The sequence below is a fragment of the Cucurbita pepo genome, chromosome LG06, assembly GCF_002806865.2.
Source record: "Cucurbita pepo subsp. pepo cultivar mu-cu-16 chromosome LG06, ASM280686v2, whole genome shotgun sequence".
Lineage (NCBI taxonomy): Eukaryota > Viridiplantae > Streptophyta > Magnoliopsida > Cucurbitales > Cucurbitaceae > Cucurbita > Cucurbita pepo.
This window is the reverse complement of record NC_036643.1, coordinates 762,493-780,190: the sequence shown is the minus strand read 5'-3', so window position 1 is coordinate 780,190 and position 17,698 is coordinate 762,493. Positions and strand designations below refer to the sequence as shown.

General features: G+C 35.8%; 3 protein-coding genes across 5 annotated transcripts; 2 read left to right on the top strand and 1 right to left on the bottom strand.

The window, feature by feature from the left end:
- Window positions 1-246: 246 nt before the first annotated feature.
- LOC111797161 lies at window positions 247-9,615 on the bottom strand. 3 transcript variants are annotated; one of them, XR_002815485.1, is made up of 23 exons: window positions 9,600-9,615; window positions 9,329-9,400; window positions 7,951-8,249; window positions 6,845-7,248; window positions 6,415-6,608; window positions 6,206-6,310; window positions 5,980-6,051; window positions 5,683-5,830; window positions 5,457-5,539; window positions 5,075-5,130; window positions 4,626-4,762; window positions 4,436-4,526; window positions 4,272-4,337; window positions 3,972-4,194; window positions 3,424-3,525; window positions 2,927-3,012; window positions 2,705-2,827; window positions 1,812-1,881; window positions 1,624-1,715; window positions 1,450-1,554; window positions 1,259-1,367; window positions 953-1,063; window positions 247-584 (listed from the first exon to the last, which is right to left on the bottom strand). XR_002815485.1 is itself a non-coding variant. In XM_023680092.1 (22 exons), the coding sequence occupies exons 4-21, from the start codon at window positions 7,045-7,047 to the stop codon at window positions 1,287-1,289; spliced, it is 2,037 nt and encodes a 678-aa protein (XP_023535860.1). In that variant the 5' UTR covers window positions 7,048-7,248; window positions 7,951-8,249; window positions 9,329-9,400; window positions 9,600-9,615; the 3' UTR covers window positions 899-1,063; window positions 1,259-1,286. The 3 variants fall into 3 exon arrangements, 2 of the variants coding, with proteins under 2 accessions (XP_023535860.1, XP_023535859.1); XM_023680092.1 differs by lacking the exon at window positions 247-584 and having other exon boundaries at window positions 899-1,063; XM_023680091.1 differs by lacking the exons at window positions 247-584; window positions 953-1,063 and having other exon boundaries at window positions 1,128-1,367.
- A 3,059-nt stretch (window positions 9,616-12,674) lies between these two features.
- Window positions 12,675-13,842, top strand: LOC111797327 (protein MIZU-KUSSEI 1). The gene has a single exon (XM_023680306.1). The coding sequence runs from the start codon at window positions 12,995-12,997 to the stop codon at window positions 13,694-13,696; it is 702 nt and encodes a 233-aa protein (XP_023536074.1). The 5' UTR covers window positions 12,675-12,994; the 3' UTR covers window positions 13,697-13,842.
- A 2,787-nt stretch (window positions 13,843-16,629) lies between these two features.
- Window positions 16,630-17,622, top strand: LOC111797571 (transcription factor MYB73-like). The gene has a single exon (XM_023680617.1). The coding sequence runs from the start codon at window positions 16,687-16,689 to the stop codon at window positions 17,359-17,361; it is 675 nt and encodes a 224-aa protein (XP_023536385.1). The 5' UTR covers window positions 16,630-16,686; the 3' UTR covers window positions 17,362-17,622.
- The last annotated feature ends 76 nt before the right edge of the window (window positions 17,623-17,698 follow it).

Sequence of the window (17,698 nt, the reverse complement as noted above, 5' to 3'; positions counted from 1 at the left end):
AAAAAATACTTTTAAACTCTCAACTTTTTTAAAAAATTAAAAAATACCCTAATTTTGTGTTGAAACAGTTAATTCTTTATTCTAAAAATCTCTTTCAATATTGAGTTTCAACAATATATTTGAATTTTTTTATCCAGTGGGAAGAACTCAATTGAGTTTTTCATTCATTGTCTAAAGAGCAGTAAGCAAATAAGTGAACTAAGATCAGGACATTCATGCCATCAGTTGGCATATAAGAGTGCAGACTGATTAACAATATGTTCACCATCTGAATTTAAGGCTTTTCTAATTATTTTACAAAGGCTCTCATGTTTGAACCATCTTAAACAGAATTGCAGTACGCAGCATTTTAAACTTATAATCACTACAAATTGTTTACCTAAAAACCTGAATTAGGGAACAACAATCAATTTTAACAATTCAATCATAGGATGTAGTCCAAGAGCCAAGGAAAGGACATCCTCATCCGAATAAGAATCGAGGGATCATTGTCAACGACAGCAATACCAGGAAGTCGCTTGGGTGAACCATGGAATGAAAAGTAGTCCAGAGGAACAGGCAAGAATAAAACCCTATCGGAAACCCTGGGGAAAAAGTAAAAGCCAGCCAACAAGATTGGCGGACTCTCTACGATTCAATAGTCTGGGCCGTACCTAGTGGGCCTTGAGACCCATTTACAATTTGTTATCAATATTCCTATGAAATTTGAGTGTGAGATTTTTAATTTGAAACTTTGAAACGTAGAGTGGTGAGATATCAAGGGATGAACTAATTCACAATCGTTAACTAAATGGAAACTTAAGTTTTGTTTTTTCAAAATTACAAAAAAAAAAATAGTAATTTTAAAAATCTGTGAATTAAAATGTTTATTTAGAAATTTGAATACTATAGTAAAAAGTTGAGGAAACAAACGATTATCTATATTGACGGAATGCAGTTTAAAATGAAGTACCAGTGACCAAAGGACCATTTGATATCGGTTGGAGAAGTGATGGCATGATCAAATCATTTGGGGACATTGAGCACTCAAAACTCACACTGCCATGAAATCGCCTGGGATGTCCTGGCATCTAAGCAAGGGTAAAAAGATAATGGCAGCCATATATTTGCAGAAGTTAAAAAGGATGTTTCTGCAGCAACTTGTACTTTTATTTAATAAAGCGCATTACGTAGCACAACACTGAAGTTAAAACCGATCCAGGAGGCTTGTAAGGAAGAGGTGACTATAAGAGTCATATGCACTTTTATTTATACTAACCAAAGTTGTCAAATTCGATTGGACTGATCTAATCAGCAACTTCAAAGCGTCCGACCAATCGTGCAAAGAACAGCATTTGTTGTTCCAACGTAAATTTTATGTTCTCCGCCTGTGCAAGAGCTCAGATTTAGCGTGTAATTTCCTTGATGAAATAAATATTCCAAACTGACTTCCAAGATGGATAAATGTACCTTGCGAAAGCCGTGTTGTTCTCCTTCGTATTCAATTAAAGCAACAGGCATGCCCTTCTCTTTCAATGCTTCGTAGATCTTACGAGCTTGAATAGGAGGCACAACCTGAACATTATTTGAGTTAGAGAAGGGAAAGCAAAATATTCCAAACTTACTTACTTCTAGTAGGCTTACTTTGTCATCCAATCCCTGGAATAAAATTATTGGACAATAGAATTTTTCCACAAAATTAATTGGCGACCTTTCATAATAATCTCTTTCACCTCCTGCAATCCAGAAAGTTGAATCATCAGACACTAAAATGTAGTTATGGGGTCTAAAGAACTCAAATTCAGATCCTACTCTATGTTTTCCAAACTCACCGACAAGATTATCAATATAATGAGATTCAAATTTGTGCATGTCTGCACTCAACATGCGCAAGTCAGCTATCTGTTCCAAACAACAAAAATAAATGGTTACGTATCAACGATCATCATATTAGACATAGACATCAAATTTTCAACTGTCATGTTTCATTTGAACAAAGAACTGCTGGTGTAGCCTAATCACTACATTAAGTGCCTTAGGGTCTTGAACTAGAAAAGGATGGTATTTAATATTTAAAAAAGAAGGAAACTATGAGTGGCTGAAAGGAGAATCAATAGCCTGATTTAAAGTAGTCCTTTTTAGTTGCAAAAAGAAAGATGGTCAGCTTCGTAAGCAAAACCTAAACAATGGAAATAGATTGAAAATTAATAGCCGCGCATAATAAAACTTAAGAGCATATAATGCATCCATTGCAATTAGTTTTCAACTTCAGTGAAATGAATGTAATGAATCCATTATATCTTGTCTATGGCTTTTAAAAAGTGATAATTACAAATTATACCGAGTAGGCACAACGATCTAAGGGGCAAGTTTGAAAACCCAAATGTCTTTTAAGTAATAGTTTAAACTACAATGGTCACCTACTTAAGATGTCCCATGGCTGACAAGTGTGCATAAATTGGCTAGGCTAGGACACTAGCAATTGTTTAAAAAAATTGTAAAATTATTCCAATTTAAATACAACGTCATACATAACTATGATCTTTTCTTCTTCATGTCGAGCATTCAAAAGAAAAGGGTATTACATATAGTAAAATGAATCCAGTTCCTTCACAAAGAGATGCACTATTTGTGACACAATAAGAACATCAATTAAAAGCAGCTATGCTTCGAGACAATTTATAATGGTAATGCTTTAGAATCAAGAAAATGATTGAACACTCACACCATACAAGGAAGCTCCTGCCTTGAATGTATCTCTGAAAGCAAGAGCAGCTAGGGTAGTGTATCCCCCAGCAGATTCCCCAGCAATGCATAATCGTTCTGCATCAACTGCTCCTGAATCAACCTACACAAATAAGTAGCCAGTATAATACTTTAAACATGTTATTAAGAATTGATCAGAACCTCCAAAATCCGAAGAAAATAGATGTCGAAAGATAGTCACCAAATATTTTGCACAGCTGCAACAGTCATTGACATCAACAATTCCCCACTTCCTCAAAAGCCTTTCCCGATAGTCCCTCCCGTAACCTTTGGTAAAGAAATAAAACCTCAGGAAACAGTAAGCTTAAATAAAAAAAAGCACCTTCATTCTTCAATAAACCAAACAAGCCACAAGATAGAACATAGGACAAATAGCACCCCAAATTGATGATTAACGCAGATAAAATGAAAACAAGAGGTACGATGCTCACCATATAATTCATAGAAAACAAATGCACAACTGCTTCAAGATTATCTAAATGAAAACTTTAGTGAGACTAACAAACAATCCAAAATCACTTCATATCATGCATGTATAGTAAATAGGCCAAAAGCTGAAAAGTGACATTAAAGACACGTAATTAAGGCATTGCAATGAGAAAATTCTACTATTGTATCGACACTATTAGACTTTATCCATTAAAACTCAAAAAACTTCTGTGAAATGATAATGCATACCAGAGCTTCCTCCATAGTTAACGTTGACAAAAGCCCATCCTCGACTAGTCCAATACTGGATTCTTAGATTTAATATTCCACGTGATTCATCTGTCGGGCCTCCTGTAATAACACATACATAAACTACATAAACAAGGAGATAATAACTATGAAAATTAAAAAGCGCTGGCAACCAAAGTACAAATCTAGGACAGAAAAAGAGAAATCTTATAGGGCATTAGTTATGCTGCTTCTAATTTATACACTCCTTTGTCAAGATATCAATGGCCAATATTTTTCCGCAGAACCTAGAACTAAATACATTTCTTCAGAAATAATTTAAAAAGAAAAACAAAGAAAAAAAAAAAGGAACTAATCCAATGTTCTTTGTATTGTTGGAATAATTCTCACACAATTGTTTTGATGATGACTGCATCATCTAGAACGATCCTGAATACATTGTGATATGCACCTATTGAGAAAAGTTCTGTTTTTTTATTATAATGACAAGAACAAATTCACATCATTATTTTGCTAACAAGGTTAAGTTTAGGCTGTACGGAACATACCATGGCTTTCCAGCAACAATGGAGGCTTCTCGTCCTCACAAGAATGGTAAAGGGGATTGAATGGTGGATAAAAATAGGCATAAGCCTTTTCACCAGGCACTTCTGTTGCAAATTCAATTAACCTAGGAGTGCTGAAGTATGACTTATACGTCAAAATATCAGGCGATGATGACCAAATAATGGTGAACTCAACTACTTTCAAGTTTTTCTCTTCTAGAGTAACCTAAACAAGGAAAAACAGTTGACAAGATACGCAAAATCATAGGATAAAAAAGGAAAAAGAAATACTAGCAAGATTACCCTAGCAATTGATGGTGGATGAAAGGCTGACGCTCCCTCCACATAAAAACAATGTTTCCCAATTGTCTGCAAAGGTAAAAGATGCTCCTCGTATAAACTAATGGCATACAACTCACAAGCAAAATGGATTTTCATGAGAACTGAAGAGCTGATTGTGTTAGTACAATATTATCAATATCTGAAAAGGGAATATCAAGCAGAGATGGCGAGCTTTGTGTATCACCCACGAGTCCAAGATATGACCTCCCATGCTGCCTAAATGCAATGGAAAAACATGGCCTTGGTGAGAAAAATTATTACTTCATGCGCACAGAACATGAAAAATACAAGGTAGTCACCGAAGTTTTTGGTTACCTATAGCTGCAGAGAATATAGTTTTCTCCTTGATGGCCAGGTAAGAAACCATAAGAGTTTATGCCAAAAACCCATAGTGGACGTGAAAACTCCGCATTCAAAGAATAAACTGGAGACACCTCATTATCTGCCTCGAACTAGTTCCCATAACAAGACAAGGGAAAAAAAAGCTGAGTTACAAAGATCACTAAGACCTTATATAATTAATGTGTGTTAGAATCTCGCTTATTAGCAAAATATAATCAACAAAATTATGAATAATTGATTGTCATTATGCTGACACAATGGCACCAAGTTTGTTGAATACGAGTACATAGTAATTCTTGGGTCCTTGTGGCAAGATTGTAGAGAATCATGTTCAAAATGTATTTTAAAGAAACAGAGAATTAGTGGTAAAAAAAAAAAAAAAAAGCATATCACTGAAGCAAGAACTAAAAAAGAAAGCCTACCCATTTGTATAGATTCCAGAACCCACTTTTCCTATCGGTAACAAAAAAAAGTTCTCCTGCACGTTCGAATCAGATGAAGTAAGTGTTACCTGTCTCTAAAGATGCAGCAAATTGAGTTTTGTCAATATAGAAAGTTTATAAACAGCAAAGTAGAAAACATGCCCAGTAGAGGCTGATAACGAAATAAACTACATGTAACACCATGATAAACGAGAGAGCATCCTTTTGAAAACAAAAATAGCCAAGCGAGGAGAAGCCCCATCTCAGTGCAATGAAACAAAAAGAACAAATTGATGTTCAGACATTCGTGTTATAACTTTGAGCATGTGATGGAAACTGGGTGATGAAACAGTTCATTAATTGAATGGCATAAAAAAAGCACCCTCAGAGGACCACTTAGGCTCAGTAGGTGACTCCACTAGCTCTGGATCACAACCAGCAACACAGACACGTTTGTTGATTTTGCTGCAGAGTAGAATAAAAAGTAGGTCATGTACAACAGTTGTACCATGACATTGGAATGAAGAAAACTTTCATACTTGAAGCAAAGACGTCAAGAGAGTAAGAAACGAATATTTGTAGGGAGTTACTTACAAACATGAACTCACCCATTCTCAGAAAGGTAACCAACCCAGAGCTCTGATTTATCCCATGGCATGTTAGGGTGATACCATTGGATCCATGCAATCCGTTTCCCTTTGGGATCCACTCGAGGAAAAGCATAAAAGTCACTTCCCTCTACAAGTACCTCCGGATCTGAGAATTATGTTCAAACAAGATGCAAAATTCATGAGCAAAAAACCCACCTCAGAAAACACCTACATTTAAGTGTCCTTTTCTCATAGTAACAAACATAATTAGCAGCTAGCTTTATTTTATATTACACGGTATGGATCCTCTTTTACCTTCTATAGCCTTCTCTTCGAGTCCTATAGATACAATTGTCGTGGTTGGACTTGAGCTGTTATTGCGCCGATCTACCCAGATTGAAGTAAATTTTTAACATATAAATAAATCTTCCAAAAATGGTAAGGAGTAATTCTTATCAAAGGAAAGAACGAAAAGACAGATATGTAATATAATCTATCACACAGGCCCCAATTGTTAACATAAGCACACACTAATACCTACCTTCCCGTACGGCAATATAACGATTGAAACGTAAATCAAATACTCCATCAGCATAACTGACTAACGGTTCACCATAATCTGGAGTGAGAGGTCGAGGAGAAGAGTCTGGCATCAGAGTAAACGCTAACTATGAGAAATAAGAAACTGGAAATTTTCAGTTTTCAAGGTTCCAAAATTCATCAATGAATTTTAAGAAATGGTAACATTACGGCTACTACTGGGGTTAATGGATTGCTTATATAGTCTCTGATCCTCGAAATTGGAGAAGACTATAGTATCCCCAGATATCATGAAAGCACCACCGCCGTACTCCTGTGCAGTGGTCCGAACTGAAAACTCCTTTGGAGTAATATCAATAGGCTCATCACCCAGCTTCTCCGGCTCCTTGACGAGAACTTCACGCCTAAACCAATTTAACACGTCCGATTGAAAATTAATTTTCACTTAAAACTAATTGTCGAGTAACTAGAACAAATAGAACCAGGCCATTGGAATTTGAAAGCGAAGCTGATTTTATAACCAGNAAAAAAAAAAAAAAAAAAAAAAAAAAAAAAAAAAAAAAAGAAGAAGAAGAAGAAGAAACAACGTAAGGTCTTATTAGAAACAAAACATAGGTAAAGCAACAGGCAAAGTCCATACCCAGATTCAGAGGGCCGTGATTCAAGCCAGATAAGGCGACCAGAGTCATCAACAGCAGTACCTCCGATTCGCTTGGAGGCGCCGGACACAACATCAGCGGTGATTGGGGACTTCCATGAGCCATAGGGTGCAGTGATTTTTTCCAGTTGGTCAACTACTTCTGGGACTTCCTTGCTAACTGAAGATGAGACAGAGGAAGCCATTGTCCTTAGCTCTTCAGAGTGAACGCTTATGATTCCCGAGACCGACGATACAGTCAGTATCGGTGCGATGAGGAGCTAGATGAGAGTAGCTACCGACCTCCGTTTCACTTTACCTTAAACATCGTTGTTTGGCGCCTCGATTTTATGGGAAGTTAAAATTTCGGGTCCCTTTTTTTTGTCCTCGAATTGCATGCTTCAAAGCTGGAAAAGAAATAGTATTATTCCTACGCAGAAGGTAACACTTCCGAACTACGAAATCTTTTTTTTTTTTTTAAACATTTTTCTAATAAAGGACAATTGTCTTTCTCCCCTCTCTTTCCGAGCTGTCAAAAGTTAATTAAGTGGACACTGGGAAGATTGTTAGCACTATAGTCTGCTTGGAAAATTTTCTCTTTCTGTCTTAATTCTTAACATTATTTAAAAATAGTTTAAAGATCATAAAAAAGAAATAAGATATTATTTGATGATGCATTAAATCATAAAGGGGAGAAATGGGTATTTAATGTTAAAAAATTTCCCCTGGCAACGAAACCACCTCACAGCAGCTACAAAAGAAATTTGGACTTTTATACTGGCAACCAGCCAAATTGGCATGCTTGGCTCAAAACAAGTTTTGCACGTGACCACTTGCCGCCACTTGCCACCACACTAGAGATAAGACCGAAACCAAAACACTTGTATAAAAAATATAGGGTTGTATTTTATGTTTAAAGTAGTAGCAAATTTAGAAGTTAGATTTCAATATAAACAATTGGCCAAAATATGTTTGATAGTATAGTTACAAATCATTAAAAAAGTTCTAATTGCCAACTAAGTTTCAAATTAATTTCAACTACTATTATTTAATTTACATGTTTTATGTTAAAAGATTAGTAAACTAAAACATTTCAGCATGAAACGCACCTGCCAAATCCAAGCAAGGGACTCCCACCTCCGTCGTTGAACTGATAATGATGCATATTAAATAATGAAAATGACATGCAAGCTTAGGAAACTTACCAAACATTGTTGAATTGAATACCCAAAAGCACTTCCGCCGGAAGGATGATTATTGACCAATTGAACAGAAATTAAAATTTGAACACGCAAATCTGCTGGCCTTTAAAGGGTAATCACGTCACGACCCGTAACACATATTATTGGCTTCCCATCTTGGAGCTCAGCACTGATACGGCCAAGTGACTCAAGTCACACACCCCAAGCTGAATGGGGAAACCCATTATCCAAAGCTTAAACAAATATCAAATTTACCAAACAATTTAAGTAAGAGATAAGAGGGCAAGAAACTATAATCCAAACGACATACTCCACACAGTTGACACATCAGCCTTTCAAACTTCTAATCGGAGTTACTAGGGCATTGCGTTTACATTTAAATACAATTGAAGTAAGAAAGAAAAGAGTTCTCAAAACCCACCGGTGTTTACGTTTAATTACCTTAAAAGATAAATAGCCTTTAAAAATTTGCCTTTAAAAATTTAATGGATGTCTCCAAGACTTTTCAGTAGGCATATAAGAGATTCTACACTGTCACACATAAATAGGCCTACAAATTGATCAAAGAGGGGGAAAAGAGACGACAAAGAGAAAAAAAATACAGATGAAGTTAGTTGGGAATGGATAACATGTATCACTACTCGATTGGCAAAGTAATTTCAGTGCCATACTAGAAGCATGCATTGTGCCATTTAATTAACCAAGCAATTTTACACAATACACTTCATTCAGAAGCACCTCTTGTCCATGACTTTTAGAATCTAAAATCACACAGATTTCTTATCACATACCACGCCGAGAGCACCACAATTTTATTAAAGCACATATAGTTATGACCAATCCTAGTTGGTAAGTGAAAGAGCAGAATTCGGACACCATACATGTATCTCGGCGTTAGTAGAACTGTTCTAATAATCATATAAAATTCAAGAAAAAAACTAAAAAACACATAAAGAAGTTGGCATTTCTGAACTGTTGTACGAAATGTAAGCAATGTAAAGACTGTCTTCAGTTTCCGAAGATAATGATTGACTTCTCATCTTTTCTGATTAGTAGCGCGTATGGTTAAAACAATCAAGGATTTTAGCCTAATACCTCTGTTGCGAATGCATATGATTCAAAAATACCAAGTCAGTCTTATCAGCGAAGATGTCGAAACAATATGAAAATCTTATACTCCGATACTCCTCTGATCTCAAATCATCAGTAAATAAATAATATAAATACCATCAGTTCAAGATATACGACATCGAGTAACAGTAAATTGACGGGAAGAAAACCGTACCACTCGAATGGTGAGTATCACATTGAGTCATGATAGCAACGATGAAATCCTACTCCAAACCCTAGAGAAATGCTGAGAAATAAAAATGGCGCGAACGAGCGTATAAGTAAATCGAAAATCAAAACACAAAGCAGAAGATTCAACACGCAGTCACGCACCATTGCCTCAGAATGCCATAAAACGCGAAGAACCAGACAATAGCAAAACCCTAGTAGAAAAAGAACAGTAGGGCAAAAGAATAGAAACTGAGAAAGTGGAAAAGAACTCTAACCAGGAGACGATGCAACCATGAACGAAGGGTAAACCAGCAAACCGAGCAGGCGGGAATGAATTTATACGTAATATTTTAATATTTATTAAATTTGTTAAATTATTAAATTACTCTAAATTGTAAATGCTGCTCCATAATTACACATTATTGACTAAAAATCAATCGTTTTTATGTTGGACTAGTTCTCAGCTTCGATTTTGGACTACGCATGAATTTTTAGAGCGAATCGCTTGCGAAATACGCTTCTCAGATTAACTTGTGGGCTTTCAGGCCCATTTTCATTTTATTTCTTCGAAGCCCAATAGTATTACCTCCGGCCCACTGAAATAAATGACCTAAATATCAAATGGAATATTTTGAAAGCTTCATAATAAAAATAAAAAATAATAATAAATAAATAAATATAGAAAATTACCTATAAACCTAGATGTCCACGGGTAGTCGAGATTGTAATCCTCGTCACTTATTTCATTCTCTAATTTCACGAAAATTTTCCATTTATTATTCTTTTAACGGTATATTATTCTTTAAAATATATATTTTAAAACTTGTATTTTTCAATAGAATTTTTATTAAAAAAATGTAAAAAAAAAAAAAATTAAAAAAAAAAACAATCTAATAGACCAATATAATTTCCAAGAAGACATATATATATTAGAAAATTCAATTTTTAATACAACATGACCTTTAATAATTAAAAAATTGTATTTGGTTGAAATATTAAAATTTGTTTCAAAATTAATTAATTAATTCTTTTAATATAGTAAAAAATATATATGCATATAATTTTAATGTGTTAGAAATATATTTATATTAAGCAAGGTATGATAGGAAATTGGGCGGGATAAAAGACGGGGAATATAATTCCATCTTTGACCCCATTTATCTAACGGGAAATGTTCCTCACTCCCTCCCTCATATCTCATTTAAACGGGAAATTTTAAATATTTTGTAATTTTAATAGCATAAAATTCCAAGAAAATAATTAAGAGGTAAATATTTAGGATAAGGAGCCACGTCAACAAAAGAAGAGAGGAAAAGTGGAACATAATTTTGGAAATAAAATAATGAGTTGCCTTTTTTATGTAGCCATTTGCGAATGTTCCAATATCTATAGCCTAATCATATGCAACAGAACCCACCCCCATCCCCAATTATCAAATCATAACCCCATTATTTCCATTCTTTTATTATTTTTTTTTATTTTTTATATTATATGCTTTTGAATTTATGATAACTAAGGTTTAAATATCAAATAAGGATTAGGATTATTAAATTAAGTATTAATGTAAACATGTTCTGGAACCTACCACGTTCTCTTAATAGAATTGTAAAAGGAGTACAATAAATTTCAAATCTAAAATAAAAATCCCAACTTTGCTGTCATCTCATCAGTTTCTTCAATTATTGGACTTGTTTGTACTATAGAAATGCATAGCCAAACAAAAAGATTTGTTAGGCATAGCAAATAAACCCATTTGATTCAGTGGTTGGATGGTGTAATTTGTACCCATAAATTTGGTAACTTAATTACCCTTCAAGAAACTATATATATATTTTGTAATTATTATTATTATTAGGAGATCCGCTTTCAATTTTATCTGACATCTTTAGACATATGGATGATACCACGAGCTTTTTCTATCATATTAAACACACATGTCGATAGAACTGGAATATTCATCTTTTTTCTTGTCGAGAATTTATATATTTCTCCCCTATCCTAAACTTCCGACACTAAAATAAATACGTAGAGATTGATTTACACAAACACGTAGGCCCTAACTTGTTAGATTGAAAATTCAGATGAACTTAGTAGATAAAATGAATAGGGTGTTGAGCATTAAAGAAGTTTGGTGGTAGAAGACAAGGATAGGACCTCCACTTAGTTTCACCCAAGTTTCATTATGATCATAGATAGATCACCCAAGTTCGAGTCCATAAACAGTGACAATTGCTCTATGAAGACTCACTGGATTTCCTTAACCAAGCTACTGCCTATGAGTCGTCGGCTCATTCTTGAACAGGAAGCAATGAAAGGCAGAGAAATAGAGAATTACAACGAAAGAGTCAAGAGTCACATCACAAATCTACAATAATTTAACCATAAATTTACTTTACATGAAAACCCCTTTCTCTTGTCTCGGGCACTCAAATAGTCCCTCCAAGTCGATATGGTCAACCCTTATGAAAGCGACTCCAAAACCAAAACCATTCACATTATCATAATAACAATAATATGAAGAAAAAAATAAACCGACCCAAAATGGAAAATTTTAGTTTGATTCGATTTGGTTTGGGTTCAAATTAGCGAACAGTATATCCAATCCATCGGACTAAATAAAGAAGATTAAGTAAGATGTCAGTGTTGGTGAGTAGACCAACAATTTATTACAAGACCTGGGTTGCACCACAAAGGGGGAGAAGGGAGGCCCATTATTATTTATTATAAATATTCTTGTTAGATTTTTGTACATTAATTATAAGGAAAAGATGATTGTAATTCACTTCAATTTTTTGAAAAATATTTATTTATTTATTTAGTTACGTGACTAAAGTAGCTCTTTTTTTAGTTTGGGATAAGACTACGATCTGACAGAGGAAAAGGAAGAAAAGGAAGAAAAGGAAGAAAAGGGAAGAAAAGGAAGAAAGGAAGAGAAATTTGCATGGGAATATGAGCTGCACCTCAATTATTATCACTATTTTCTTTCCCCCAAAAAGCATAAAAAGCAATTCATGATGTTCATTCAAAACCTAATCATCAGAGAAGCACATGCCCAACATTTCCCACTGCCCCCATTTTTCTTCTTTTAATCAATTTACTTTTCCTTTAATAATATATATCCCAAAAAATCATATCAAACTAATATATAAATAAATATATTAGTTCGTCTCTTGCTATATACGAAGATTACAAACAACTCTTGCACTCGTGCAGAGGGCAACCTCTATTGAGTTTATAGGCTACCTCTCCTAGTCGTTTCTCTACAAAGTCCACCCTTTTCTTCTTTCAAATCGTGTCAAGTTTTTAAGTTGTTTGAGTAGGTTGGTTGGGTTAGATTAGGTTTGGACCACCTCTTATGCTATCGAGCATTGAATTCCGCTCTTTTTTTAGTCGCCAAAGTCAGTCAACATCAACCCTTTAGGCGTTATAAAATATATGTATTTTATTACACAAACTCTATCATATCTGTTTAGTTGAGTGAGTCCGTTGTTTGAATTCCCCTTTTTCCCTTTCCCACTCGCAAGATTCCAAATGACACACAGAAGCCCAACCAAAATGACCAACAGCCAACTTCCCCATACCCCAACCGCCCCCTATTTATGCCTTCCCCCATTTCCCCTCTCTTAATAATCAAAAACCCCCAAATTCAATACAAATAACCCATTTAATTATGCCATCTCTTCACTCCAGCCCATTCATGGACAAGTCTGTCTTCCTCTCCCTCCTCCGCCACACCTCCAAACGCCCCAAATCCTCCTCTTCCGGCGGCGGCGGCGGAGGAGGAGGACTTCTCAAAATGTTCAAGTTGTTCCCGATGTTGAGCTCCGGCTGCAAAATGGTAGCTCTCCTGGGCCGACCCAGAAAGCCCCTTTTGAAAGACCACGCCACGACGGGCACAATCTTCGGGTACCGTAAGGGCAGAGTGAGCTTGGCGATTCAGGAGGACCCTCATTGCCTTCCCATATTCATAATCGAATTGCCGATGCACACGGCGGCGCTGAACAAGGAAATGGCGTCGGACATTCTGAGGATTGCGCTGGAGAGCGAGACGAAGACCCACAAGAAGAAGCTAATGGAGGAATTCGTGTGGGCGGTTTATTGCAACGGAAGGAAAATTGGATACTCCATTAGACGGAAACAAATATCCGATGATGAGCTTCATGTCATGCAGCACTTGAGAGGGGTTTCCATGGGCGCCGGAGTTCTGCCGTCTCCGGCGTCGGAGAAGGATAATTTAGACGGGGAATTGACGTACATGAGGGCCAGATTTGAGAGGGTTGTCGGATCCAAAGATTCGGAAGCTTTGTATATGATTAATCCCGATGGGGCGCCCGGCCCCGAGTTGAGTATTTTCTTCGTCAGATCTCAATAGAATACATTTTTTTTCTTCCCTCTCTATAAATATAAATATTTTTATAGCCATTTCTAAAGAAAAATTGGAATTCTTTCCACATGTAAGGGTTTTTCTTTTTCTTTTTTCTGGGAAATAAATTTGCTATAAGGGTTATTTCAAATGAATATTACTAATTTGAGTTGAATGTTTGAAGCTCGATGCAACTCAAATCTTCAGCAGTTATATGTATATTCAAATTGGCACCAAACAGAATATTTTATGTTTTTTAATCCTTCCAATCATGATATAATGATGAGACTATTTATATAATACTCATGAGGTTATGAAGTCAATAATTGGTCAAATAATTTTATATAGGCTAAATTCCTTTTCAAGTTTCTATATTTATATTTTAATTTTTTTTTTAATTGAACCTTAAGATCTTTAAATCTTTATCGATAATATAATATCTTCATCAATTTAATAGGAAATTAATAAAGTTTATAATTTAACAATAAAAAAAAAAAAAAATGAAAGGTGAGAAAATGAAGCTATAATTTAAACCTGTATACGTGGCCCCTAGAGTACGTAAAATGGTGTCACCCTTCAATTACTTTGTCTCCCTTCTTGTCCTATTCTCACCCCACATTTTTTCTTTACTATTCTATTTATTTATTCCGTCCTTTTGTTATTTTTAAAATCTCTGATTAAAAAAAAAAAAATGAAACAAAAATGTTTTTCCTTCCAAAACCAAAATATCAAGCTAGCGGGGACGAATATGGGCCCACATTTGCATGGCCCATTACAATTGGGCTTCTCGGCTCGTTGGAGCAGCCCGTGCGAGCCCATCTTCATCAAGTAAATGAAACATCGTCTGGAGCCCACAGGAGTGGGACAAATCACCAACTTGGACGCGGTATGATGCGAGCTAGTGGGACCGGCTCGAACAATGGAGGGGAACGCAGTGGGCCCAATGGATCCAACGGCTCAATGATTCCAATCATGGAAAGACATCAAAGTGGTGTACGCACGAAACGGTCCAAGAGTCTACACAGAATAAAAAATTAAACACTGTCTGAGGACAAACAGACCATTCAGCGGATTCGGTCACAGCTGGGTTTGAAAATCGCTGCTCATCCCCGAGTCGGTGAAACCTTCTGTTCTCATCCGTTTGGAGCCAGCTGTATGTGTAACTGCCCAACCGATTCCCGCTAAAGGTTGCTCACAGTCACGCCATAAATATTGCCACCTGGCACCCTCCAATACAATCATGGCTCCCCTTTGTGCATGACGCCAATAGATAAATAATCCCCTAGGTGCGTTACATTTACATTTCATTCGTAGTTTTGGTCGTTGTTTGTCACTCTCTACACCCTTCTACCAAATAAGGGCAGCTCGAATCACGTGAGATTCTTACAGGCTGTAGAAGGGCCCTCTTATCCAGTAACTTATTTATCACAAAATTAAAAATTACGAAAACAAACAAATAGTCGTCTTAGCTTTTCACGGCATAGTTTTACATTTAGTCTTTAATTATTTTCTTTCATTTTTTAAAATTTTAGTTTTCGATGATTTAAATGAAATAAAAAATTAAAAACATTATGAAACTTGCATGGTTAATAATTTTCCCCTAAACTTATTGATGGCAATGCAATAATCATTAAACCAAATAAATAAAAATTGAAATCAACAAAAATTAAAAAGTGCAATTTAATATTTAATTTAATGTAATCTACATGTGATGTGATATGATATTTTAACGTTGAAAGCAAGGTAAATCTCAGCCGTTGATTAAACATAGTGACGCTCCTTGATTGGCTGCATTGGGCCAAATCAGTCAAAAAGGCACGGACCCACTTTGCCGTTTGAATTTATTTATTTAAAAATTCTGGTTAAACAAGTTTGGGCTCACTGTCATGTGCTTAATTCCTCCACATGAAATGGAACACACTTAATAATAACTTATGATCATAGTCTATTTTATATTTCGCCGATTTCTTGTCCAATAAAGTTAATTAGAAGCTTTAATTAAGGTGCAACATGTTGTTTAATAATCTAATAATTATTCTCCCTTCTACTGCTACTAATATATCTCTACTGCTTATTTATGAGTTTCTTTCTAACATTATTTAATTAATAATTTGTAAGCAAGAAAAAATATTTATTATATTACAACATGTATACATAATAAACTATTAATTGTAATGCAATAATCCAAAATTCTAAAAATAATTGAATCCATGAAACCGGCATTCATGGGACATCCACCTAGTCTTTGACCCATTGTCGTCTACAAGCACATAGGTTGCTACATGTACTTTAAATTTCAATTAAAAATTTGTAAACATTAAACTGCACACATGGATTTAATATTTTATATGTATATAATGACGTGGCAAATATTTGCTTTCTTTTTATTCATTTCACACAAGACCTTTGCTAGATTGTGATGATATGAAGAAATCATGTTGACCCGACCCGTAAAATCTAATATAATTTTATATTATATTTTTAATTATTATATGATGGAAGAGTATAATTCACTCTATTCTAGAGAAAAACATATAATCATATCATATTTATTTGGCAATAAATGAATTTAATTTGGGAATCTATTATTTAAAATAAGGTTTAGGAACAAACTTATAATTTAAGTTTGTAGAATTTGATTGAGGAGTAAAGAAAAGTGTATATTCTAAAATTAAAACGCGTCTCCTTTCCATTTATCTCTTTAAATCCTTGATTGAGAAGCATGAATGAAGTGGAGATTAAAGAGGAATCTAGAAAATTAATTTTGTGTTAAAAAAAGAAAAAGAAAAAGAAAAAGAAAAAGAAAAAGAAAAGAAAAAAACCCGAAACAGTAACGGGTCGGGTCAAATTGGTTGCCCGCCCACCAACCTTACAAAAAGCCACTTTCCGAGAAGTAACCTTCTCATTGTTGTTGGTATATAAATCCCCAACACATTGCATTGCTTCTCTCTGTGCTCTCCCTTTGCCATATTTCCGTACTCGTTTTCCTCACTCCGCCGATGGACATTCAAAATTCCTCTTATTCCTCTTCCACCTCCGACTCCTCTTCCTCCGATTCCTCTCACTCCGGCAAGCCCTCGCCGGTTAACTCCGCCGTCCCTGATAAAATCAAAGGCCCATGGAGCGCCGAAGAGGATCGGGTCCTGACCCGACTTGTCGAGCGCTATGGCCCTAGAAATTGGTCTTTAATTAGTAGATACGTAAAGGGCCGCTCTGGAAAATCCTGCCGGCTCCGTTGGTGTAACCAGCTCTGTCCCGGCGTCGAGCACCACCCTTTCTCCCAGGCGGAGGATGACGCCATCATCGCTGCCCATGCCCGCTACGGCAACCGGTGGGCCACCATTGCTCGCCTCCTCCCTGGGCGAACCGATAATGCCGTCAAAAACCACTGGAATTCCACTCTCAAACGCCGAGTCAGAAACGACAGAAAATCCGCCGGTAATCGCACTTCGGACGTGGGTGGGGGTTCGTTGGTGGGCGTCAATGACGACCCATTGACCGAGCTAACTCTGGCCACTCCGGGAATGGATGCGGGAGGTGACGTGGCGGTGGAGTCCGACAGCAGGAGGGAGAGTATGCCGGCGGGATTCTGGGAAGCGATGAGGGGCGTTGTAGCGAGGGAGGTGAGAGAGTACATGACGACGACGTTTTCGGAAAATCCGGGATTTCATTAAAAATGAAAGGGGCTAATATGTAAATGTGGAATTTATGGATTTAATAATGTTTGGTTAAATTCTAAATTTATGTGGAATTAGTGGAAATTAGAAATGAAGAAAAAGGGGGAGGGATTAGGGATTAGGGATCAAAATTCCCGGCGGCTCTTTTCGAAAAGCCGAGCCGTGTGCTCCACAGCCTGTCATCAACGCAAATGGTCACTATTTATTCTTTGCTCATTAGGCTTAGAATAGGAAAAATCTTTTTTTTTTTTTTTTTTTTTTTTTTTTTTTTTTTTTTTTTTTTTTTTTTTTTTTTTTTTTTTTTTTTTTTTTTTTTTTTTTTTTTTTTTTTTTT